Source organism: Ctenopharyngodon idella, chromosome 9 (genome assembly GCF_019924925.1).
Source record: "Ctenopharyngodon idella isolate HZGC_01 chromosome 9, HZGC01, whole genome shotgun sequence".
In the NCBI taxonomy this organism is placed as follows: Eukaryota; Metazoa; Chordata; class Actinopteri; order Cypriniformes; family Xenocyprididae; genus Ctenopharyngodon; species Ctenopharyngodon idella.
Window position 1 is genome coordinate 31,969,500 of NC_067228.1, and position 26,457 is coordinate 31,995,956.

The 26,457-nt window shown below is 35.6% G+C and overlaps 3 protein-coding genes across 11 annotated transcripts in view; 1 reads left to right on the top strand and 2 right to left on the bottom strand.

Annotated features, from left to right (window-relative positions):
• The window catches only part of tlk1a (tousled-like kinase 1a), a 41,178-nt gene extending 34,399 nt beyond the window's left edge, over positions 1-6,779 (bottom strand). For 4 of the 5 annotated variants that reach the window (XM_051905385.1, XM_051905383.1, XM_051905384.1 and 1 more), the window contains exons 1-2: positions 6,663-6,779; positions 6,382-6,521 (exon numbers count right to left, since the gene is read on the bottom strand). In XM_051905385.1, coding sequence (XP_051761345.1) covers positions 6,382-6,514 — 133 coding nt within the window. In that variant the 5' untranslated portion in view covers positions 6,515-6,521; positions 6,663-6,779. The other variant, XM_051905382.1, reaches the window with a different exon arrangement.
• Positions 6,780-7,083: 304 nt separating this feature from the next.
• mettl8 (methyltransferase 8, methylcytidine) lies at positions 7,084-18,614 on the bottom strand. 2 transcript variants are annotated; one of them, XM_051905390.1, is made up of 10 exons: positions 18,483-18,614; positions 17,781-17,931; positions 16,465-16,556; positions 16,093-16,370; positions 15,589-15,638; positions 13,676-13,736; positions 12,378-12,517; positions 8,953-9,059; positions 7,919-7,984; positions 7,084-7,807 (listed from the first exon to the last, which is right to left on the bottom strand). In XM_051905390.1, the coding sequence occupies exons 2-10, from the start codon at positions 17,915-17,917 to the stop codon at positions 7,650-7,652; spliced, it is 1,089 nt and encodes a 362-aa protein (XP_051761350.1). In that variant the 5' UTR covers positions 17,918-17,931; positions 18,483-18,614; the 3' UTR covers positions 7,084-7,649. The 2 variants fall into 2 exon arrangements, with proteins under 2 accessions (XP_051761350.1, XP_051761349.1); XM_051905389.1 differs by having other exon boundaries at positions 8,953-9,062.
• Positions 18,514-26,235, top strand: dcaf17 (ddb1 and cul4 associated factor 17). 4 transcript variants are annotated; one of them, XR_007931592.1, is made up of 14 exons: positions 18,514-18,736; positions 18,816-18,919; positions 19,020-19,110; positions 19,202-19,338; positions 19,511-19,589; positions 20,491-20,580; positions 20,872-20,979; positions 21,074-21,179; positions 22,860-23,002; positions 23,371-23,480; positions 23,689-23,789; positions 23,990-24,070; positions 25,582-25,737; positions 25,819-25,837. XR_007931592.1 is itself a non-coding variant. In XM_051905386.1 (14 exons), the coding sequence occupies exons 1-14, from the start codon at positions 18,569-18,571 to the stop codon at positions 25,936-25,938; spliced, it is 1,581 nt and encodes a 526-aa protein (XP_051761346.1). In that variant the 5' UTR covers positions 18,514-18,568; the 3' UTR covers positions 25,939-26,235. The 4 variants fall into 4 exon arrangements, 3 of the variants coding, with proteins under 3 accessions (XP_051761346.1, XP_051761348.1, XP_051761347.1); XM_051905386.1 differs by having other exon boundaries at positions 23,689-23,776; positions 25,819-26,235; XM_051905388.1 differs by lacking the exon at positions 25,819-25,837 and having other exon boundaries at positions 25,570-25,716.
• The last annotated feature ends 222 nt before the right edge of the window (positions 26,236-26,457 follow it).

Consider the following 26,457-nt stretch of genomic DNA (forward strand, 5'->3'; position numbering starts at 1 on the left):
CAATAGTCAATAGTTAATGTGATTCTCTACGACTGTGATTCCTCTGCTAGGACAGATGTGTGAACTTGAGGAAAACTGCTACCTATTCTTGGGAAATTCTAATTTACTTACAAGTTCAGAAGTCATAACTATAACAGCCATGTGTACATGCAACCTAATAATCAGTTAATAATTGGATTGATGGCTGAAATACAATCCTTTTTTAATTCCTTCAGATATACACCTCAATTTATCTGAGCTTGATACGAATGGAATTTCGATCTGAATGAACATATTTATGTCATCAAGGTAAAAATACCAATCATACCAATGATAAATTCTGGTGTCATGCTTGCAGTGACCTTCTCGATATCTGAACGAAGCGAGTGATGGATTGTGCATGCACTGAAGTTTTGTTTGAAATAGATTTATTGTAGGGCTGCAACAACTATTCGATAAAATCGAAAAAAATCAATAATGAAAATCATTGACAACGATTCTCATTATTGATTAGTTGGGTCTGCCAAATTACAGCACTGAATAAAGCACTTCTATGGACAAAAATGCATCTAAAAACAGTGAAGAAAACAGAATGAGCAGCTGCGGGAAAGGTACGTGATCAAAGCTGATCAAAACATGAGAACTCTTTATTTTAAGCTTCAAGCTAATGCATTAGCGTAATGGCTTGCCCTGTCAGGCACTTTGACAGATGCATGTGCGTCCTCAGCGCAAAACGTTCATTCTACGTCTATATCCTTATCTGTAAATGTTACAAATTCACGCGAGCATTTACATTTTGCATAAAGGCTCATCCTGACAGTCTGCGTGAAACTTCAACTTTACTGAATGAGCGCCGACGCGCGCACCCGCGTCAGACGGACGGAACGCGGGAGAGAGGGAGACAAATAATATTCAACGCAAAAATATTCATTTTGCTGAAATATCTGTTGTTTGAAGTTAAATTTAGATTTAAAAATCGACATCTCATTCAAGTATTTTATAATAGTAGTAACTGTAAAGGGATAACAACAAGTAATTGAATATAAATGTAAGACGTTTCTTATAGGCTATTTAGAGGATAAAGAAACGACAGTAAGAGGTGATTGTGTCCAGAGTGAATATGTGTGTTCCTGCCAAACATTTATCTTGCCTGTTGCTTAACACTGAGTTTGTGTTTTACTTTATTATTTGTATTACTATCTTCATTTTTAATGTAAAGATTTAAACTATGTTCTGTAATGGTTAATCCACCAGTATGTGTAAGCTCTTTAGTTACAGCAGTATTTCTAAAGCAACAATATATTTATTGTTGTTATCCGTGAATTTTTGAATTTACTGTTTTACAAGTAAGGCAGGAAAAAGTAAAACACTTCATAGTTGTTGTTTGTTTTTCCGATGCCCAATACAGTCAATACAGAGACTGTTAAGTTTTTTTTGGATATTATGTGTGAATATTATTTAGAAACTATTTAGTTGTTTCAGTTTGTTATTATCCTAATAAATGGCAATACCATTTTTAGCTTTAAACAAGTTTTTGATAGATTCCTAAAATATGTGTGTTCTCTCTTTTATGACAGGTAGTGTAATAAATTAAGCACTGTATGGTTTCATAGCACTGAATTCGCACATTTGTTTGAAGTACATTGCGCAGGATGGGCAATACTGTTTTTTTGTCAATAAAATAAAAATAAATAAAATTAGGATTTTTATCCGATTAATAAAAAATAAAATAAAAATAATCGGCCAACTAATCGATTATCAATATAATTGTTAGTTGTAGCTCTAATTTATTGCAAATGAATGTAAACAAATTAGGGCTGCAACAACTAATCGATAAAGTTGATAATAATCGCTAATGAAAATTGTTGACAATGAATGTCATTATCGATTAGTTTCTATGCATCTAAAAAAAGTGGAGGAAACAGAGTGAGCAGCTGCGGGAAAGGTACATGAATCAAGCTGCCCAAAATATGAGAATTCTTTATTTTAAGCTTCAAGCTAATGCATTAGCGTGATGTTTAACATGGCTGGCCTGTCAGGCACTTTGACAGATGTGCAAAAATATTAATTTTGTTTAAATATCTATTGTTGGACGTTAAATTTAGGTTTAAACATGTAGCCTAATTCAAGTATTTTATGAGTGGTAACTATAAAGGGATAACAGAGTGTGTTTGAATATACGTTTCTTACATTTACAGGATGAAGAAATGACAGTACAGGTTACTGTGTCCAGAGTTAATGTGCATGTGTGTTCCTGCAGAACATTAGGCTTATCTGTTAACACTGAGTTTGTGTTTTTGTTCTTTTTTATTATTATCTTCATTTTATTATGTCTTTTTGCTTTATAGCTCTTTAGCATATAGATATATTCACTATATATGTTTTCATAGCATGCAATTGGCACATTTGTTTGAAGGACAGCATTGGGGAGGATGTGCAATATGTCAATATGTTTTGAGTCAATAAAATAAAATAAAATAAAATAAAAGAAAACTGGTCTTTTTAACCAATTAATCAAAGAAATAATCGGCCAACTAATCGATTATCAAAATAATCGTAAGTTGCAGCCCTAAAACAAATACTGGAATGTGTGGTACAAGAGTACTTTTTGAATGTGCAATCAGAGTGGATTAATTTGGACTGACACAAATACAAATATATATGCATATAAACATACAAAATGTTACAACCATTCAAACAACTTTAGTTAGAACACTACAGATATTTTGGGTATTTTAATATTTGTTAAATATTATTTGTAAAAAAATATTTAAATATTAAATATTTTTAAATCTTGGTCCTGATTTAATTTCATCATTGCATCAATTGCATCAATGATACAGCGTTTTTAGTTGTTTTAATGGATCCGTGTGAACGGGGATCGTTTTGACATCTTATGGTGCGTTCACACACCAGACGCGAATGAAGCGTTAAGCGCGAGTGATTTACATGTTAAGTCAATGCAAAGACGTGCTAGACATCCTGCAGCGCGATTCGCGCGAATTGAGCTTTTCAGGCGTTTCACACGCATAATGCGTGATTCGCGCGAGTTGAAATATCTGAACTTTGGCGAATATTCGCGCCGCGTTAACTAATCAGGAGCTTGCTCTAGTAGTGACGTGATTACAACGTAGCGAGCGGAGGCAGAAATCCAAAACAACAATGGAGGACAAAATCATCGTCGCTGTATGTGGATACCCGGAGCCGTACGATACATCTTCGTACTTTTATAGAAACAGGAATAAAAAGGATCTTGCTTGGAAGAAAGTGAGGACAATCTGGTAAGTTGTAAAAAAACACTCTTTACTCAATTTGAGCTACATACATACATATTGAGACTACAAGCTAGCTAAAGCCGGCAAATTGAGCTTATTCACCGTATTTTACAACTACTTTCCCGCTGACGAGTTGATGTGTTTATTCAGAGGAAGTGTGCAGAAACGAGACTGGAGCCGCCTGACAGAAGCCCCTCTCATGACGCGAATTCGCGTCTGTTGTGAAGTGAATTTCATGCGCGAATGAAGCAAGTAAACTCAAAATGTTCAAGCATCTAACTACGTGCGAATACCGCGATTTATTCGCGCAAGTCACGTCTGGTGTGAACGCCCCATCAGTCATCTGCACACGAAAAACGTTTCCATTTTAGTACACTGTTGTCGTGTAAATGTACCCTTAATGATTAACTGTGCAGTTCTAGTGTACAGGTGTCAACATTCAAACTGACAACGTAATTAGAATCAAAGCTTTTGCAGTGACTTTTAAACTGACACTTTAACTCCAATAAAGCTTTAGCATAATGTTTGCAGATGCCACCTATTTTGATAAATTTTATGTATACTGCAATGACATTCAGACATTAAGTACGACTTGTCTAAATACTCTTTGGGTTCACTGTACTTGGACAACATTATTGTTCTACCGATTTAACTGTACTTGAAACTATCGAATGAGAACACAGAATAATTGAATTGAGCTGAATAATGACACTCAATTGTCTTCTGTAGAGCTGCTTTATAGTTGAAAATGAACTTGTAATTATAACTTAGATTCTTAATTGAAGACTTTTGCAACACTGATCTAGTTTGTTCCCATTTATTGCTGTAAAACTGCTTTGAACCCATCTGTATTATATAAATAAACAAGACTTGACCACTATCAGATCGGCATTTCAGATGTGAATTCTGTGTTACTGTAAAACATGTAATGTCATGCTGTGAACAGGACTGAAACAACGGCATAAAGAAGCGAGCAGCTCCCTGTGGCAGACACTGCTGTATAAAACTATCTCTGGCCACAGTCTTTTAACCAGGCTTATCCCTCTCTCTCTGGAGGACCAAGAGCCAACATGGATGCCCGGCACATTCCCACTGACACAAAATGGCAGTGCAAAGATCAGTGGTGTTATCAGGCCAGGACATAAACAGGACTGCAGGGGAGGTTTATCATTAGAGTTCGTAATGGAGGCAGACGGGAGAAGGTGAGGCTATTTTGAGCAGCCTCAGACTCTGTGGATGTGTTTCAAGAGTGCTAAATAATCGATTTATACTTCAAAAAAACAACACATCTGGGAGATACAGCTACAGTAAACAGATGCAGCTTAATAGCATCACCCAGGCTTGATAAATCACATTTCCACATCTTAAGACAGTAAACAATGACAGACAACATAATTCAAATATAAAAGCCATGTAAAGTAAAGGACGTAGTAGTTAATACTCAAAACTGCCTCTTGCTCTTTGTCCTTTTTGCACTCTCTGGTGAAGAGGCATCATTTCCTTGACATTCTGCATGGGTCTCCTGCTCTCAGGCCCCTGCACAAGCACCCGGGTGAACCCTTACAATGCAGGGATGTCATTTTAGCTCTCTGCTCTTCACAGGCACAGTGTCCACCTGTTTCTGACACATACTTATGCTGTCAATTAAAAACACCTATTTTGGGTTTACACTATTACTTTATTTCACTTTTATATATATATATATATATATATATATATATATATATATATATATATATTATATTATATTATATTATATTATATATATATATATATATATATATATATATATATATATATATATATATATATATATATATATATATATAGTAGTGATTTCCAATTTTTAATTGGGGATTTTAACTTGTATAATTTATATTACATGCTCTGATTCTTGCAGTGCTGCACCAATGCTTGTTCACAATATCTATTCTTGCAGATAAACAGCTCTTGAGAGGTTCTCACCTAAACATCTCCCTGGGGGAATATCACTTATCTTTAGTCTCTTTGCAATGAAAACAACACATGCAGAAGCAACAGCATGGCAAGAGAACAGCAAAATGATCTCTTTTAGGTCTGTTGACAGACATACACGTTAGCATTAGGATGTAATGCTCTGTGACAGGATGAAAGGTCAGCTGTGCGGACTGACACAAGTTGACAACTGGCCAACAACTCCAATAATATCCTAAATACCATATGTGTGGAAGTGTGGACGACACCTTAAAACAGGCACAATGCCAAACTTGCACCCATTACAGCAAGACCAAGCCCAACTGTTAGAATAACACCTCGGTGTGACTGTGATTCATTAAATGTGCTTTAATACACATTTGTGCATAGAAACATTCACTGCAAAAAAATAATAAAAAAATAAAATAAAAAATAACTTCCAAAAACAATTAACACGTGAGTTAACAAGAAAAAAAGTTAATAAAACGCTCGGTAGAAAACAAAACAAATCCATTTGCTCCATGCGCGACCCTGTTTGCCATCATGAACCAGAGTCTCCAAGTCTCACTCCTGCTCACTAAAACATCAAATCTAACGTCAAAATCGCCAGTTTACAATGCAATCTTAAAATGTGTTATCACATCGTCAAATATCATAACGCATACAAGTTCTAAAACAGTAAATTACCAGTTGACGTTTTATTTATTTCTTATTTTGACTTGCTGGAGCTCATTCTGAGCAGTTGCACTGTAGTACAGTATGAGCTTATGATGCTAATTAGCCAAGAGCTAAAATGCTAAAGCGCTCGCCTGAACTTGTATGAGGTTAGCATGCTAACCAGCTAAAATGCTAGCACGTTAGCCAATAAGAGGCCACTTTATACAATTCATTTTGACAGGACAAGCTAGGCGGCTAACTAGCCAAGAAACCAACACGCTAGCATGCTAAATGGCTAACGTGCTTGTCAGCCAATACCGAGCTAGCTAATTAGCTTGAATGCTGTCCAGCTAAAAAGCTAACCCAACCACAGCCTGCTAACCTCATACTGTAACTCGTAACCCAAGTCGGTCGAGTAATTGTAACCTAATTTTAACTCCACCAACAGAACCTTCAACCAAAGTCCTTCGACTATCCAAAACTAGAAACTTATGAGAATACAACAAGCACACTTTACCTTCTTTGGCTGGTGCGAGCAGCGCGCTGTGTGTGAGAGAAAGCGGCGCCGGGGACGCGCTCGAGAGCCGCTGCTGCTGCTGGAGCCAAGATGGCGCCCCCTCCAAACTTCCACTGTTACTTTGCGCACTCATCCAGCCACTTTTAGAGAATCATAGAGCAAAACATCAATCAGCTGTCCACGCAAACGACATCAGACAAAATGTAGGAGGTTAAGTGAATGATGATGTTTTTTTCATCGGGGGAGGAGGGGCTGTCAACACTTGGGACAGACACACAAACCTTCATCGCCCTCTGCAGTGCGTCTGGAAGCGCCTGCTGCTGCTCCTGCTTCTGAAGAGAATAAAGATGAAATGAAGACAAGACATGAAGCTGCTCTCTCTCGAAACACTATCGCGATACTTGACACTCATCCCATGAAAATGAGCTGGTGGGAGAGACTTGGGGGTCACTTAGAAATTACTGCCCCATCGGTCTAAACATCATATCCATCACACACACATGCTTAATGGTGTAAATATATGGCTATAAATATCTCCGTATGAAATACAGAATCAGTGTGTATCAAGGTAAAACATTAAAGTACATTCGCTCTCATGCAATGCATTTTTTTACTTGCAATAAATGTATACTGACATAATTAACATAAACATCTTATAATTATTATGACCGTAAAGCATATTTTTTGAAAATATTTCAAATAAACGTTTTTATTATCAAATTTATTTCTTTGGAAACCAATTTGCCATTACAAACATGTAAAACATTACAAATAATAATCAATGTACATCAAACAATTCTATAAAAACCTGAGCAAATACATATTTAAAGAACAAATAAAACCATTTGTGACAGTCAATATGGAGGCGAATTTGCATATTTTGTTCCAATAAATAGTAAAATAGTGTAGCAGTACACAAAATACACTTGTATGAAAAATCAAACACCTTTTTAGCACTTAAATCATATTAAATGTGGTTATTTGATTACATGAAATGGTAAATGGTCTCTAAGGTGACTTTTAGAAGAACAACTTTTAACTTTTATAACTCTGGTAATGACAATTCACTCGAATAGCTAATAATGCAAAGACAATACATTCATTACAAAATGGGAGCAACTGTTTAGTTTTAAAAGGAACATAAGGATTGCTTTCTTGGTGTTTTTATAATGTCATCTCCATCATTTACTATACCTGAGGTCTATCACAAAGATAATGTCCTTCAAAATCTTGATAAGACTAGCTCAGTTTGTGTAGAGCTCAGTCTGCTAGACAGATCCTGAAATCAGATAAGGCTTCCGGTATTTGCTTTGCATCCACACTCTGTGCATTACCACCTTCTTTGCTCTGTTCACCTGCAGTCTTCGGTCTTCCAGATTCTGAATCTCCTCCAAACCAGCATTAGAAAACAAATGATGAACCTCGTCTGTAGAGATCAAGACATTCGGCATGAATGGGTGTTTATGCAAGCCAAAAATGGCAGGGAATTCAAAAATTATATGTAAGGAATTCAACAAATCTGCTGAAATGGTTTTACCTTTTGTGAAGAAATACACACAGGTTCCATCCTGTCGCGTATAAAAGTTTTCAGACAAACACTGACCTGAAAAAAGTGGATCAGTGGTCATGCACAGTTATACAAGAATCAATCACAATCTAATTTTGATCTTGTTTTGTTAAAGGGGTCCTATAATGCCCCTTTACTTGTAATATAAGTCTCTGGTGTCCCCAGAATGTGTCTGTGATGTTTCAGCTCAAAATACCCCACAGATAATTTATTATAGCTTGTCAAATTTGCCCCTATTTGGGGTGAGCAAAAACACACCGTTTTTGTGTGTGTCCCTTTAAATGCAAATGAGCTGCGGAGCTTTAACAGCTCACGCTTCAGTTGCTTAACAACAACAAAGTTGGAGAATCTCACGCAGCAAAAATGAGGATTGTCAGTAACGGTGTTCAGCCTTACATTGTTCAAACCGGAGTCGGACACTGATGGAGAGACTCAGGAAGAAGTTACAACTTTTAGAATGCAACTGGACGTTTCTGAATGGTTAGTGGATAAATTTATGTAGTTGCTGTGGAGTTGATTCAACTCATCGACTAGCATGTGCCGTCATGTTAATCTTTTATGCAAATCCAGCGTTGAATTGACCCTCGAATATCTCCCTTAAACTTTGAGCATGATAACTTTGCAGATGTTGTTTATGCTCAAACAGCAACATTACACACTAACTAAAGTTAAAAAAGTGAAATCATAATCAAGGACCCATTTAAATCTATGAGAAGAGAAATTCATATTTTGTTAAATAAATTAAACTTTAGGACTGTCATGATATTAAAATAATAAAAACAATCATCTTGTGTTTTTTCATAATTAGAGACTTTAGAGACTTTAGAGAATTAGAGAAACATATTCAGCTGTTTTTAAGGAAAGAAAACAAAATAATGTGTTGTATATTGACAGTTGTATTAACGAATTGGATATCAATTAAAATCAAATCACAGTAATAATGGACTTTGTAATAATATTAATTACAATGCTAAATAGTTTAATGAGTCAACAGAGACAATCACCTTTTTTAAATCTTAGTTGTGACAGATCATATCTGCCATAGTCTCTGAACAGCACGATTCCTCCCTGCTTCAGGTGTCCAGCCAAACTCTCCACCACACCTTGAGCTCTGCTGAAGGAAAGCAGAAGGGTTAGAGGTGTTTTAAGGAGACTAATATTTAATTAATAAGAGAGATGCTATATTAAGCTTCCATATGGCATCACAGGAGTTTGAATATAATGTAAATTTCTGCATATATACATTTTTATTTTTATTTTTAGAAAATGACGATTGCTTAGATAAGACCCCTACAAATATTGTGTCGACCATATTTGAGGGAATGTATAAAACTCTGTGATTTATCTGTGAATCTGATGAGGAACAAGTGGAAACATTAGTTCAACATCTCTGAGTACAAATAGAGGCAAGAAACACTTTGCTAATGCAAAAAAAAAAAAAAAAAAGAGAAAAGATGCTAGTCTATGGTTCTGCGAGCTTTCAATTTGAGCTTCCTATTCCAGAGCTTCATGTTTGCACTTAATTCCCTTGGCAAAAAAACTTTAAATACTCCAGAGCTGTGGTAAAATATGTAAACTGACAATCTCAAACAGTCAATTTTCCATGACGATGCTCAAGATCATGTTTATGTTTGAAGATATCTTAGATAACTTCTGAAGCTACAACGCTGGTTATAACAAATATATGAGTCCAAGAAATGAAGTTGATCATGTATTAACTTAACCTTCCACATAAATCTATGGACTGGATATAATGTTGAGTATATTAATGATTCTGAATATTAACAATAATGCTATTCTCATGCTATTAAAAGTATATTAAAGTCCCCCTGTGGTGAAAATCAAGTTTAATGTTGTTGTTAATGTTCTTTATATGTCTATGTGATGATTTTAATACGCTTTAAGACAAACCATGTGCAAATTCATAAGTCAACACCATTGCTGAGTATTTTCTCCTTTAAACTGCAGTGAAAAAAAAAAAAAAAAAACAGTCTCAGACCCGTGGTTTGAAATCGCTGGTGTTTCTTACGCCACAAACTACCTTGTGCGTTGGTATATTTTTCTGTTGATATGAATAATAGGGTATATTTAGCAATATAGTGGGTGTATGATGTACAAACCCGATTCCAAAAAAGTTGGGACACTGTACAAATTGTGAATAAAAAAGGAATGCAATGATGTGGAAGTTTCAAATTTCAATATTTTATTCAGAATACAACATAGATGACATATCAAATGTTTAAACTGAGAAAATGTATAATTTTAAGGGAAAAATAAGTTGATTTTAAATTTCATGGCATCAACACATCTCAAAAAAGTTGGGACAAGGCCATGATTACCACTGTGTGGCATCCCCTCTTCTTTTTATAACAGTCTGCAAACGTCTGGGGACTGAGGAGACAAGTTGCTCAAGTTTAGGAATAGGAATGTTGTCCCATTCTTGTCTAATACAGGCTTCTAGTTGCTCAACTGTCTTAGGTCTTCTTTGTCGCATCTTCCTCTTTATGATGCGCCAAATGTTTTCTATGGGTGAAAGATCTGGACTGCAGGCTGGCCATTTCAGTACCCGGATCCTTCTTCTACACAGCCATGATGTTGTAATTGATGCAGTATGTGGTCTGGCATTGTCATGTTGGAAAATGCAAGGTCTTCCCTGAAAGAGACGACGTCTGGATGGGAGCATATGTTGTTCTAGAACTTGGATATACCTTTCAGCATTGATGGTGCCTTTCCAGATGTGTAAGCTGCCCATACCACACGCACTCTTGCAACCCCATACCATCAGAGATGCAGGCTTCTGAACTGAGCGCTGATAACAACTTGGGTTGTCCCTTGTCCTCTTTAGTCCGGATGACATGGCGTCCCAGTTTTCCAAAAAGAACTTCAAATTTTGATTCGTCTGACCACAGAACAGTTTTCCACTTTGCCACAGTCCATTTTAAATGAGCCTTGGCCCAGAGAAAACGCCTGCGCTTCTGGATCATGTTTAGATATGGCTTCTTTTTTGACCTATAGAGTTTTAGCCGGCAACGGCGAATGGCATGGTGGATTGTGTTCACCGACAATGTTTTCTGGAAGTATTCCTGAGCCCATTTTGTGATTTCCATTACAGTAGCATTCCTGTATGTGATGCAGTGCCGTTTAAGGGCCCGAAGGGCATCCAGTTTTTTTTTCCGGCCTTGACCCTTACGCACAGAGATTGGATGAATCTTTGGATGATATTATGCACTGTAGATGATGATAACTTCAAACTCTTTGCAGTTTTTCTCTGAGAAACTCCTTTCTGATATTGCTCCACTATTTTTCACCGCAGCATTGGGGGAATTGGTGATCCTCTGCCCATCTTGACTTCTGAGAGACACTGCCACTCTGAGAGGCTCTTTTTATACCCAATCATGTTGCCAATTGACCTAATAAGTTGCAAATTGGTCCTCCAGCTGTTCCTTATATGTACATTTAACTTTTCCGGCCTGTTATTGCTACCTGTCCCAACTTTTTTGGAATGTGTAGCTCTCATGAAATCCAAAATGAGCCAATATTTGGCATGACATTTCAAAATGTCTCACTTTCAACATATGATATGTTATCTATATTCTATTGTGAATAAAATATAAGTTTATGAGATTTGTAAATTATTGCATTCCTTTTTTATTCACAATTTGTACAGTGTCCCAACTTTTTTGGAATCGGGTTTGTATTTTACGATGTTATGATGAACTTTATGCCTTTCTCCACTGACGTTCTGAGTTGTTCAAAGCGTCTGTAAGGATACTGATTGTTAGAAGGCAGCTGTCTGACTCTGACATGGCGAACGGTAACATGGTTTGTGTAACATTAGCAACACATTATTAGCTGTTTGATAGAATAGTCAAGCAAAAGGCTAATTAATAATTACCGTTATGTGTCAGACGTTGTAAAGAGCGATACCATTGTGCAGCATTTACGTCAGTAAGTTGACCAAGTGGATCTCTGAGCTGGTGTGAGTGAGTGGAGGTGGGGCTAATTTGCATATTCATTGGTCCACGTATATTAAATGAGGCAATGGTGTAGAGTTACATTCAAGCTATTTAAGACATGAAGGAATTTTTTTTTCACAGGAAAAAAACATTTAAATGTCATTTTGGTGATCAAAGATGAGTTTTTAGGGATAAAGTGATTGACTACAGGGAGACTTTAAATATTTTAAAGATATTAAAAAGTTGCAACAGGTGGATTTGGCTGAAGGATATAACAGAGAGTTAACTGCTATAAGCAATGTAGTAATGGACACTGCGGATATTGGTCATATAAACAGACTCTAATGTCAGATGCATGCTGGGCAAGTGTGTTACAGTGTTAATATAATGAGTGTGTGTGTGTGTGTGTGTGTGTGTGTGTGTGTGTGTGTGTGTGTGTGTGTGTGTGTGTGTGAATATTTGACCTTTATTACCGTGCTGGGTGGATGGCAGAGAGCACAAAGACCACCAGAATAATGTCCAAACTCTCAGGGGGGAAGGGAAATGGGGATGTTGTGTCACAAATGTCCCGCACGAATGCATGACACACCGCAGGGTCATAGTCTGGGTGCTCCTGCAAGGGAAAATGTGTGCAATTGTCCTCAAATGGCTTAAGTTTTAGTGGGGCATTTTAATGTTTGCCTCGGTGGACATTTTATCATACTAATACAATTAACAAACATTATGAGTTTCATTTATTTTAATATGAAAGCAGTTGACACTTTGGGAATTGCTTTAATTGCATTTCAAATAGGCTAAATAAAATTACTTTTAGGGTGAATCCCACAATGAAATGTCTAGGTCATAATTTACCCCGGAAACAAAAGGGGAAAAATTGCATAAAAATAAAGCCTGTCGAGAACTGTATTAAAATTAAAACTACCATAAATTAAATTCAGTACTACCAAAATATATATAACAGTATATATACTTTATATATTGTATATATTCAAACTACACATATTTTTTAAATTAAAAATGAATTATTAAACTATTTAAGAAAATAAAATATTTTATCTAATTTCCATACCTTTATTTTAAGATCCATGAATTCTTCATGGTTTAACAAATAAAATAACCTCTTTCTATTTGAAAATGTAATGTAAAATGTAATTAAAATGTCATTTAGTCCTGTGATCAAAGCTGAATTTTCAGCATCATTACTCCAGTCTTGAGTGTCACATGATCCTTCAGAAATCATTCTAATATGCTGATTTGCTGCTCAAGAATCATTTCTTATTATTATCAAGCCATATTTAGAGTCTAGAATACTATAGAGACTCTGGGATTGTTCTTTTGACCCGGACCAACACCCAAGCAACATGTCTGTGACTTTTGCACAGGCAAAATTTTCTTCACAAAATATAAAAATATTAGTTAGTCATTGAGTGAGAATGAGTTTTGAATAATAATCAAAGCATATATGCAGCACTGCCACTGCATGCTGTGGATGTCTCTTCCCCCGCCATTCAATATGTTCTGCTGCTGGCATTCAATGAAGGTCTCTGCACACCAAAGAGCATCAAGCACCAGGAGACAGAGCCAAACTCCCACGCGACTGATCAGCCATCATTTATATGGATGGAGAACAGGATATGTTGCCCTCCCCATCTTTATCCATTCTCAAAGGCTTTCACTAATGTATATCTGGGATGTGTGTGGGCTCTATTTGATGGAAAGGTGGCAGGTGTAATTATGCGCTGAAGAGCAGAGACATGTGACTGTGATTTACCTGGATGAGCTCAACAGCTCGAGATGAGAAGTCACAGCAGTACAGAAACGCCTTATTGCCCCTAAAAATACACAAATATGACTGCTTACTTACTACTCCCAATAAGTGTTTCTATTACAACTTTTTGATTTTCATCTCCTCATCTGATAATTTAATATGTATGGGATAATGTAGAGTCAGCTTCCGCTTTAAGGTCACCAGGTTACGGTCTATTTTGCAAATGATAATGACCTGAACATTACTGACTGTATAATATCCCACTTATTACTTGGATGCTTACCCAAAACATTGACATAAAATAAAGAATTGAGTTTAAATTATTTTATTACATTTTCACAAGAATGTGAAAAACAACTTAAAGGTTTAGTTCACCCAAAAATGAAAATGATCCCATATTTACGCACCCTCAAGCCGTCCTAGGTGTATATGACTATCTTCTTTCAGATGAACACAGTCAGAGTCATATTAAAAAATATCCTGGCTCTTCCAAGATTTATGATTGTAGTGAAGGGGGGGGGGCGAGATTTTGAAGACCAAAAAATGCATTTATCCATCATAAATATAATCCATACGGCTCCAGGGGGTTAATAAAGCGAAGCGAAGGGTTTTGGGAGAAAAATATCCATATTTAAAATTTTATTAACTATAATAACTGGCTTCCGGCATACGGCCTGCGCAAGAGTAACCACTGACGCGATGTGTGATGCAGGTTGTAGGAGTATCATAAGCTCGCAGTTCAAACAAACAGGGCTGTGCAACAAACTGAATCTCCTCTTCTCTTATAATCAAAATCTTGCGACATTTATGTTTAAAAGTTCTCGTTTTAGAATTATAATTCATGACCGGTGTTTCGTTTTGCTCTATTCTCTGCACTTCCGCGTTCGTCAATGCGTCATGCGTCAGGTCAGAGATCACTATTTTGGTGTGTCGATTTGCGTAGGTCGTCTGCTGGAAGCTAGGTATTTGAGTTTATAAAGACTTAATTTATGTATATTTTTTTTAAAAAACCAATCAATTCACTTCAGACATCCTTTATTAACCCCCTGGAGCCGTATGGATTACTTTTATGATGGACGGATGTGCTTTTTTGGGCTTCAAAATCAGGAGCGCCATTCACTCCCATTGGAGGAGCAAGGATATTTTCTAATTTAATACTGTTGTATTCGTCTGAAAGAAGATAGTCATATACACCTGGCTTGAGGGTGAGTAAAACATGGGATAATTTTCATTTTTGGGTGAACTAACCCTTTAAATACTCAAGATATACTGTAGTTCCTCACATAAAGCTATTGTATGATTTTAGAAGACTCAGAGGATGAGATCTACACTACTGTTCAAAGGTTTGGAGTCAATACGATTTTATTAAAAGAATGTATTAAACTGATCAAAAGTGTTACAAAAGATTTCTATTTCAAATAAATGCTGTTCTTTTGAAGTTTCTATTTATCAAATAATAAAAAAGTATCATGGTTTTCACAAAAAAGCAGCACAACTAATTTCAACATTGATAATAATAAATGTTTCTTGAGCATCAAATCGGCATATAATGATTTCTGAAGAATCATGTGACACTGAATACTGGAGTAATGATGCTGAAAATTCAGCTTTGATCACAAGAATAAATTACATTTTACAATATATTCAAATAGAAAACAAATATTTTAATGTAATATTTCACAATATTATTTTTTCCAAATTTTTCATCAAATAAATGCAGCCTTGGTGACTTCTTTCAAAAAACATTTTCAACAACATCTTTTTGACCCCAAACTTTTAAATGCTAGTATGTGTTTCATGGTGCTTTTTGTACTTTGCTAAAACAATTGTATGACAAACATCTACATAATTTCTCCTAGTAATAAAAATGAGGAATTGAGGTTTAATTTTTCACACAGTAAAGCTGATGTTCTTACTTGATGGAGTTGATGATGGGAAACACACTGTTTCCTGCACCGCAGCCCACCTGCATAAACACACAAATCAATGTCAATGTTTTTTTATCATTCATCAAGTGAAAAAAAAAAAAAAAAAAATGTTCTGAAAGTGATTCCGATGAAATTGTTTCTCTGTGTTGTTATCGTTATAGTTGTGGTGTGGACTCTGCTATTCTTTTATATTTAGAATGACTTTTAGAGCTACACCAAACAGTTGTGGGGCACCATTGACTTCCATAGTATCCCCCCCCACCCATTTTCCCCACTGTCTGGTTACAAACACTCTTCAAAATATCTTCTTTTGTGTTCAGCAGAACAAAGAAATTTATACACGTTTTTTAATAATTAGATGGTGAGTAAATGATGATGTTTGGGTGAACTATCTATTCAAGAATCCAATTCTAAATTATTTAACACATCAGAAATGATTATTTAGACACCAAAGAAATTGTTCTTGTGTGACTGAATGGAGATTAGTAACACCTCTAGTATCCTAAAAGCAGCATGTTGTCCAGGGAATGTGTCCATATCACTGGTTAATGTGCTGGAACCGCAGGGCTGGTGCTTTTCTCCGTTCCCAGACTCTGAGCACGAGTCCAGCCCGCTGCTCTGCCCCTGTTCCGGGATATACATCCCTGCAGTGTCTGGAGGGAGAAGCTCTGGGAACTCAGTGAAGAGCCAATTCCGGTTTTTGAAGAACTTGCTCTGGTGCGTCTCATAAAATCGGTCCCAATATTTATGAGCTTCTCTGTCATATTTCACTGATGGGAGAGAAAACAACAAGGGATCAAAACTAGAAAAACAAGCTGGCAACCATCAATGGGATATATCTGAATGTTGGAGTTTGAATATTACATTGCTCTTCTAGAGGAATCTTCTCTTTCGAGTTCTCCTCTGCTTTCTGCCGGGCTTTCTCTCTCTCCTCTTCAGTCCACTGCACATGATCCCTGAGGCACAGCACACAGAACAAACATTCACTTCACCTCACTGTTCCAACTCAAATATGATCCAAATTTCATTAAGCATTAATCTGTTGGGCAATAAATGCAAACAATAGAATCCTTTTAATGTTGGATTATTTTCTAAAAAAGTCAAGCCAAGTCAAGTCACCTTTATTTATATAGTGCTTTATACAATATAGATTGTTTCAAAGCAGATTTACCATGATAAACAGAAAAAAATAACAGAATCAATGAAGCAAACTTCATCAAATATGAGACAAATGCAAATTCTGCATAAATAAAGCAGCTCTATTCAGCTCAATTCAGTTCAAGTTTTGTTCTCATTCAGAAGTGTTAGTGCAGCCAAATCAATAATATTATTACTGAATATTAAGCGTCTTTTATACCCCAACTAAGACAATCAGTTCTTACTAATAATCTTATTACCTAAATAAATGAAAGCTTGAATTATCTATTAAAGTTCTTAATTTTTGATACATTTTTGGTTAACGCAACCCAAGGAGGACGGCTTTGCCAGCTGCGTCACAAGGTTTCTTCCTACTTGCACATCCTATAAGAAGTTTATCAGTTTCAGGTTTATTTATTTATGTATATGCCAGTGTTTTTTTTCTTTTACATTTCTATAAAGCTGTGGTGAAACAATGTGTACTGTAAAAAGCACAATATAAATAATAAATATAATTAAAAATGCATGAATTTAAAATGCATATTTATTTGAACAGTCTACAATACAATGCTTCTTAATTTTTATTTTATATTTTACCAAGCAATTGATTTGACAAGCTTTAATTTATTTTAAATATATTGTAGTTGACAAAAATAAAATCTTTTAACATTTTACAGTATTAATTTACATGAATGTAGAATTGTGTGCATTCTAGGTTCTGCAACTAATTGTTTCTTTTTAATCACCTTTTTTGTTTTGATTTGCTAAATATTCCTGTGCTATGAAAAGTGTATTTTTAGAGTAAATATATCCCATGCAGTCTCTAAATTAATATGAGGTCATAAAACACACACACACACACACACACATATATATATATATATATATATATATATATATATATATAGTATAAGTATATAATAACAGTCCTGCTGTGTGATCTGCATAATGCCCTACTGCTTTTACTTCATTTTATGTCAACCATCTTATGTCTTCCTTGTTAAAGTGCCGGTACATCTGACTCAAGCATCAGTAGACTGTACCACATGTTATGCTGAAAGATGTCCTCGGGGTGGGTGAGGATTCTTCCTCCTAATGGGGCAGGTGGTCTTCCTCCACTGTACAGCCTGCAGGGAATGCAGCTCACAGCACGGACAGTCAGCTTAAAAAACATCCTCATTTCTCCACACTCATCTGAGAACAGCAATTAATGATTATGATTACTAACTAAACACTTTATCTACCACTATTTACTGATGTGAAGCATTAAACTACATATCCCAGCCAGCAACAACGACGATGCGCCTTCAGATGACGTACACCCGGAAGTTTTTGTAAACACATGTGAGAAGTGTGTAGGCTGATTACAATTTCAAGCAGCCAAAAATGTACCACTAGCAGACAACTGTAAGATTTTATGCGAATGTAATCTATAATTTTGCCACGTTTTGAAAATACCTGATATGAGGATTTATGTAAACAATTGAAATGTTCGCTGTTAACAGTTAGCTTAGTACCAAAAAACGTCGAATGAAAATAAACCTTTAATTTTAATAATAGCAAAATGAACAAATGTATATGCTTATATTTGACTATTTAAGTCATAGGAAGCAGATACTCTTCGTTATATTAGCTAACGTAAACTGTTGTAGTTTAGATATAACTAATATGAATTTGAGCAACGCTACTATGATTGCAAAGTCTGCATATAAAAAGACAGAATGTTGATTTTACCCAGTACTCACTTAGATGCCATTTCTGAAAATTATTCCGCTTAGATTTGTGGTAGTCAGTGCATTTTATATGAATGGTGTGAGTAGTGTCGTTCCCTATGTGCGCGCTCCCGTCTCCTGCATGTGCGCAGCGCCCCCCTGCGTGCACCCGCACTAGTAAGAACAGCTGTGCTGTTCTGACTTCAAGATCCAATGGATCCTGCTCCAATGACTTTGGCAGATTATTGGGAGCAAATCTTAAGATCCTGAGAAACATCATTCTCCAAGTAAGTATTGCTGTGTTTAATACTTTTGTTTTTGTTTTTTTAAATTAGTTTGATGTTAATTTATGTAATGACTTTATAGGATGACACAGAATTCATAAAGGTTTGGAGCAAGACTTCCAAGTCCCTCATCGCTTATGAAAGTGGCCGGATATACTTTGATAATTACAGGTGTTGTTACAGCAGGTAAAATATCTGATTCTATTATTTGTAGATACTTAGGAAAATGTTATTTTTGTAAAATATGACATCTGTTAATATGGCTCAAATTTATTACAATTCACAGCCTTTTGCCTGAGCCAGAACAGCTGTATGAGCTCCCCAAAACTCCCAAAACAGAGAAGATTGAAGACGCATTATTGTGCCAGTCCCCTCTGGTAAGTTTGATCTTCTGCTGCACGTCGTTCATTTGCATATGCAAAATAGACCTTTCAACTTAAATGTAATTGACTTTTCTGTTTTTTGCAGGACAATGTTCTACCAAATGCTTCAGAGCAGAAATCATGTCTGTTGGCTCTGACAGCTCATAACTGGTTGTATCGGCTCTCAGCTGACACAGGAAGAATGCTACAGCGGGTCTACCTCTCCTCTCGTTTCAAATTCAGGTGATCGCTCATCTTCACTGTACTAAAGAAAAGATGAGCTAGTGCTAATCATTTTGGTAATGATAACAAGCTGCATTTTGTTTCATGTTACAGTACAATTTCTGGCTAAATCAGCAACCTCATTAACATAACAACAAGTGTTTTTGTTGTACTAACATGAGTTTGGTAACAGATCTTTAGGTTGGGACTCCTCACAGGAGACATTTTATGTCAAATCCATTCAGAGCAAACAGACGACTCTGGAACGACAGGTCAGACTTTACTGAGGCTCATATCTGTGATGTATTTATTTCATATTTATTTGAATTCAACTTATTTTAAATAATTACTTTGCGACCGCTAAAAAAAGTATGTTCTACATAGTATGAATGTAATCTAGAAGTACTACATTCGCCATGCTGTCAGTATCATGTGACCTACCAGCATCATAGGTTCACTGCCATTTACAAATTCTCTCCTGTGGCCTCATGGGATAGTAAAGTGTCCATTGTATGCACACACTCTGATTCTCGCCAGAAGAATTAGGTCATCCGGGTACTTTTTGCCTACTCTTATGAGTACTGTGAATTCAGACATACTTTTTTGTCATATACTGTTTTTCGCCTATAGGGAAATATGTGATTTCGGATGCAGCCAATCTCTTTTTCAGCCTAATTAATACTGAAGTTGTGTATTATTGTTTAACTTTCTGAAGACAGTGCAAATTATTTTAAATTTTGGGTATAATTTCCTCCTAATTTTCCTCATAGTTAGGGCAGCTGGTGAGAAAGTGTTGCTTGGCTACAGTGGGTAGATCCGGTATTCTGACAATATATGCTACCTGTCAGGATGTGTTACCAACACTATATCTGCATGGTTTTAAGGCTAGGGTAAGGGTTTGGAGTCAAATAACATTCAAGTTTACTTAGTCTTTCTATTGTTTGAGTCCAAGAAGTTAGATCTTTTTTTTTTTTTTTTTTGCTTTTATAATTTGGTTGAGCTGAATTTTGTGAATGAGTGTGTTGGTGTCCTCTGCTGTTAGTTTGTTTTTGCAGCTTCAGGACCATCTGAATGAAGGGACTTTTTCCAATTATTATTTCATGTCTCTCTCTCTCTCTCTCTCTCTCTCTCTCTCTCTCTATCTCTCTCTCTCTCTCTATCTATCTCTCTCAGGCTGGTGTTGATAATAACATCCTCATGCATGTGGCCGTATTTCAAGTCTTTCCACTGGAGCTTGTAGGAATGCTGGAGATAAATAAAAAAGTAATATCTGCATAAGTACATTCAAATAGATCTATTTTGATTAAAGGGAATGTCTTACATTTTTCTCATTTATTTATCATCTTTTTCTCATTTATTTATTTCAATTTAGCTCCATTTATATTATAGTGAAACCTGTGGATTTTAGAACGAGATATTGGTTTCATTAAATGGTATTTTTCTATGGACTATTTTCCATGGTATATTCAAATGAGTATTGTCAAATGAATGAATCAATATAAAAATGTCATAACATAACATAACATATAACATAACATAACATGTTATGTTCAGGTCTTTGGTAAGACGGCTGTGGATGTGCTGCTGTCACAGGGAGTCTTAGCTGTATCACACAGCTCAAAACATGTCAAACTTTACAGTTTTGAGTACATAGTTAATAAGGTAATGGAAACATTATTCTTTTTTGTGAATGTTTGGTTTATTGACCCTGTTTGTTTTATCATATTCCATATGTGTTCTTTTCACTTCACTTCAGTTTAGAATTGAGGAGTTGGCTCTGGGACAGCAGTGTGAGCTTAATGGTGGAAAAGGAATTGTGGGAGAATCTCCATATGGTATTCCGGTCAACATTCACATTCATGGTGGGTAGGGTGACTGATTTTTTTTATATACAGTGTAAAAAAAAAATTAAAAAAAAATAAATAAAAGCTAAAATAACTCAATTTGCTCCAAAAAGTCTTGAAAAAGTGTGTGGATAAAGTTTTAAATGTTGATTCAGTATTTATTTTTTGAACAAAATGTATCAAACCTTAAATGGGTGATTTCTATTTATACAAAATATTATTTTTTTGTCTCTTTCTTTAGATTTTGAGGTGACATATTCTTGACAGGGTTTGTGAGATTCACACAAATGCTTAAAAATGTGACATTTAAAATGGCTTAATATATTTGTCACACACATTTAGGTGAAACTGTGAAAATTGTGCAGTTATTTTTAGCATTGGTTATTTTACATTCAGGACCTCGTGCCTCATGTGTGATGGAATATTTTGTTCCCATTATATCGAGAACAGTCCAGGGTCAAAACATCAGCTTAAAAACTCATTTTCTTACCACTGAGCTTATTATATTTCACACATGTAATCTATATGACAAAACTGAGCCTGTGTAAAACATTACTTTAGGTCACCTTTGTCTATGGAATATTTTACAGTCATGCTCAGTAATCGAGATTACAATTTTGAGCAAAACAATTGTGATTATTATCAGTTTAACAGTTACACACCATGACTTGAATACAGTTCATTTACAAACTAGATTAAAATTCCCATACTTTTAGTCAACTAATACTTGACTAAACAAAAAAACAGGATAGGTTGACTAAATATGATAAAAACTAAAAAGGACATTTGACACAAGACTGTTTACGTGAGAAATGCTAAGCAGATGTAGCGTTAATTCTATTATAAAACACTACAAATAATGCATGTCTTCCCATTATATAATCAAAATCCACTTTAGACTGCAGTCGGAAGTTATTACAAGCACTCTGATGGTTTAAAGTGGGTTTTGACAACAGTAATAATCTCATAAATTGTGATGTGTAGCTTGGTGCTTATTGTAACTCTAATGCACCTGTTACCCAGCTGTGATTATATGAATTCTCGTAAGCATTATAGGTCACTTCAGAATTAAAATTTCCTGATAATTTACTCACCCTCATGTCATCCAAGATGTTTATGTATTTCTTTATTCAGTTGAAAAGAAATTAAGTTTTTGAGGAAAACATTCCAGGACTTCCAGAACTTCACTGGGGTTCAGCGGGTTGAAGGTCCAAACTGCAGTTTCAGTGCGGCTTTAAAGGGCTCTACACGATCCCAGACAAAGAATAAGGGTCTTGTCTGGCGAAACGATCTGCCATTTTCTTAAAAAAAAAAAAAAAAAAAAAAAAAATTAACCACAAATGCTCGTCACACGTGACGTAGGGGGAAGTACCGATCCAGTGTCTACAAAGTGAACGTGCAAAGATTAAGTCAAACGCCCTTTACAAAAAAAAAAGGGTAAAACAAAGCTGTCAGACTATTTGAGAAGAAAATGAGATGGAGTTTTTCGCCCTACTGCGGTACTTCCGCCTACGAGATACATACACGAGTTAAAATGCATTCTTGGTCAGCAGCTATAGTGCAGGCATGAATTTGCCAAAGACGATCAGTCATTTCGCGTTGGGTTCGACTACGATTCTGCACAGTGTGAAAGGGCCTTTAGACTAAAAAAAATAGCTGACAAAATGATCACCAGTTGTCAATACTTCCTCTCTACAGAGTGTCCTCCCGTATTGTTTGAGATGTCATACTTTGAGAACGGGGTTCAGATCGGAGGTCATCCCTGGCACTACATCTACACCCCCAACCACAAGAGACACAGAGGAACCCATCATATCTGCTCGATCACGGACGGAGCGCTGGTGAATACTCCGATTCCTACACATATTCTTAGGAATATCAGTCCAACGAAAAAGCCAAGCTGCAGTATTTTAAGATCCTAGACATGCAGTGAGAGTCAATGTGTGTAACCTTTATGTTGCATTTTGGTTCAAATTATTATCTATTATGGTAGACATATTAAACTTTTAGGGCAAGACAAGACAAATAGTATTAGGCTTATCTCATACGTATTGAATTACAGAGCAAATGAAGACTTTGATTCTAAAATAACCTTTGGTTCTAAGAAAAAGAATAGTTATGTTCAATAATTGACACAAGTGGTATTTAATTAAAGATGTTTTTCTTTTTATGTGTTATGTGTCTATATAATCCAATGATCTGCCTTCAGGCTACGAACGGTGTTCAGGACATGAAATGTGACTCTCTGGAAGCAGACTGGATCTTTTTTCACCCAGATGATTCGGGACGAATTGTTCATGCAGGGCCCAGCGCAATAAAGTGAGCTTAATTATTATATATGGCAAAAAAAGAGGCAAAGTTGCACATTGAATATTCTTATGTAACAGGAATCTTATCATTGTCCTTAGACAATGATAAACAAGTGAATGAGGATCCATGACCTTGAGTATTGTATTTGGTTATGTACCATAGGAAAAATGTGGATGAACGACATTTCTCTATAATTGCTTTTAACTTTCTCTTGCAGTGTTCTGAAGATCATGGCTGAAACTGGATGTGACTGGAAGTATAAGATAGTCACGGACTTCTCCATCACCGCTGCTCGTGACAATAGTGTAATTGTTGTCTGTGGGTTCATTACAAGCTGTAGTAGCAACAGAATGTTATTGAAATTTTGATACTATACATTTTTTTTCCATTTTAAACTGCCAATCTTAGGATTTTGCCACCTTCAGACTCACTCAGCAGAAATACCAGCTGATATTTATTGTAAAAGAAGAACAGTACTGCAGAGAGGGTTTGTAAACAACGGTTCTTCTTCCCCACAGGCACCTCAGGTGATCGTGACCTCTTCTGGTCGTACAGTGAAAAGGAGATTCCAATTGTTAGATGATGACCCCGCACAAGAGGTACTGCAGCCCACTCACACTCTAAAAATCAAGGATCCACAGTAGAGACCATTGGTGCAGAAATAGTCTACAGTTCTTGATTGAGAAAAGTTCTTAATTTTACATTTTAGGTTCTTCAGATCAGTGTATTGATTTCTGTGTTTTTTTTTTCCCAGCACCACAACATTATTTGGTTTTATAAAGAACTTCAGAATAAGTTCATTGTGGCACTAAAAATGGATAGTTCACTCCAAAATGAAGATTGTGTCATTATTTACCAACCCTGATGTTGTTCCAAATAGAGACCTTTTGTAGAATGTTCCCACTGCACTTTTTCACAAAATTGTGTGGAGGATATAATGATGATATAGTCTCATTTGCACTTTGGCATAATCTATCGAAGCTTGTTTCCACCATGGAATAAAACCATTTAAAATATAATTGTGACTTTTTATCTCACAATTGTGACTTTTTTCTCAAATTTGCAAGTTAATATCTCACAGTTCTCACTTCTTTTCTCAGAATTGTGAGATATAAACTCGCAATTGTGAGTTATAAAGTCCAATTCTGAGGGGGAAAAAAGACTGACTTTTTTTCTTAGAATCGCAAGTTTATATCTCACAATTCTGACTTTATAACTCACAATTGCAACTTTATAACTCAAAATTGCAAGTTTATATCTCGCAATTCGGAATTTATAACTCACAATTCTGACTCACAAACTCACAATTGCAAGAAAAAAGTCCAAATTGTGAGATAAAAAGTCACATTTACCTTTTTTATTTTTTATTCAATGGCAGAAACAAGCTTCCATAGTAATCAGACTTGATATATCAGAGATTATTTGACACACAAGAAACAGTTGACATCATTGATGTTAAACCTGGTGAAATGTGTCTTCATGTACCACTTTGAACCTTGTATAGACTTCTTTGTGGTACTTTTATGGTACTTGTTTTATTCTTTTTGGAGCCCTTGACCACTGTATGAACTATGAACATCTCGTGTTCTAGAAAAGAAAAAGTTACACTCTTAAAAATAAAGGTTCTTTTTTGGCATTGATAGTTCCATGAAGAACTTTTAACATCCATGGAACCTTTCCACAAAAGATTTTATAGTGGAAAATGATTCTTTAGACAGTTAAAATGTTCTTTAAACCAAGTTTAAAAAAAAAAAAGTTCTTTTAAGAACTGTTCATTGAAAGGTTCTTTGGTGAACCCAAAATTGTTCTTCTGTGGCATCACTGTGAACAATTTTTTAAGAGTGTATAAGTGTTTGGAACATGATGGGGGAGTAAATGATGACAGAATTCTCAATCCAATCATCTGATTGGAACCTTAATTGTTAGATAATATTGTGGAAGAATGCAGGCTAAAATAAGTTCTAATGTCACCTGATACAGGGTCTGGTGTACTGATGTAAGGCCATCAAACTGATTAAGTTAACTCACTCTAGTGCATGATAAAGTCTCTGAGATTGGTTTTGTCTCTGTTATTGTTTGTATTTTGACATAACTCCAGGGTCTTGTCTAGACTTTCAGAATGGTGAAGTATGAAGATGAACTTGATCTGTTGGCTGTGATAGACATCACCCACACTGAAGATGAAGGACAAGCCCATCTTCGTCTACACGAGAATAAGACAGGGATTTTAATGAAAAGAGTTCCTCTAAAAGAGCCATGGGATGTGGTATGACATTTAAATGAATGTTTTTAGATATCATTCACTCCATTTGTCATAACCTAACATCCTTTGTCCTTTGTTTTTCAGACCTACAGTCATGAAGTGTACTTTGATAGAGACACGATTATTCATACTGTCCAAGAGAAAAATAACACCTTCTGCTGCCATGTTTATAAAATGAAGAGAAGACCTTCAGATGAACCATAAGCACATTTCATATTCCTGTATGTGTAGATTACTAATGAACTGTAGTGCAAAAAAAAAGAAAGAAAAAAAATGCATTTGTATATCTGGTACTGTATTATAATTGGTTTATTTTTCCATGTGGATTTTTGACAACTTAAGAGCAGAAAAAAAAAATGTTTTAAAATAGATGAATATTGCATACTATCATTTGTACTGAAAAATGCATTGGACACATAATGAACTTTAAAAACTTTTCTATTTAGTTATTTTATCAAAACATTTACTTATAACTTTAATAAAGACCAGTTTGTGAAAGATTCTCTCTTGTCATCGTTGTGAAACTAGTGATGTTGCATAACACTTCAATGTGGTGAGTTACAAAATTGTGTTGTCATTAAAAAAGGAAAGAAGGGGAAAAAAAGAATCCTGTATCCCAAAACCTAGTGAGCTGCCTACATGGACAGCATCATAGTAATTTTGGGTATGTATCATACTTAAGGATATCTTTTTTTGCACGCCAGTGAGCTTCCTACCTAGACA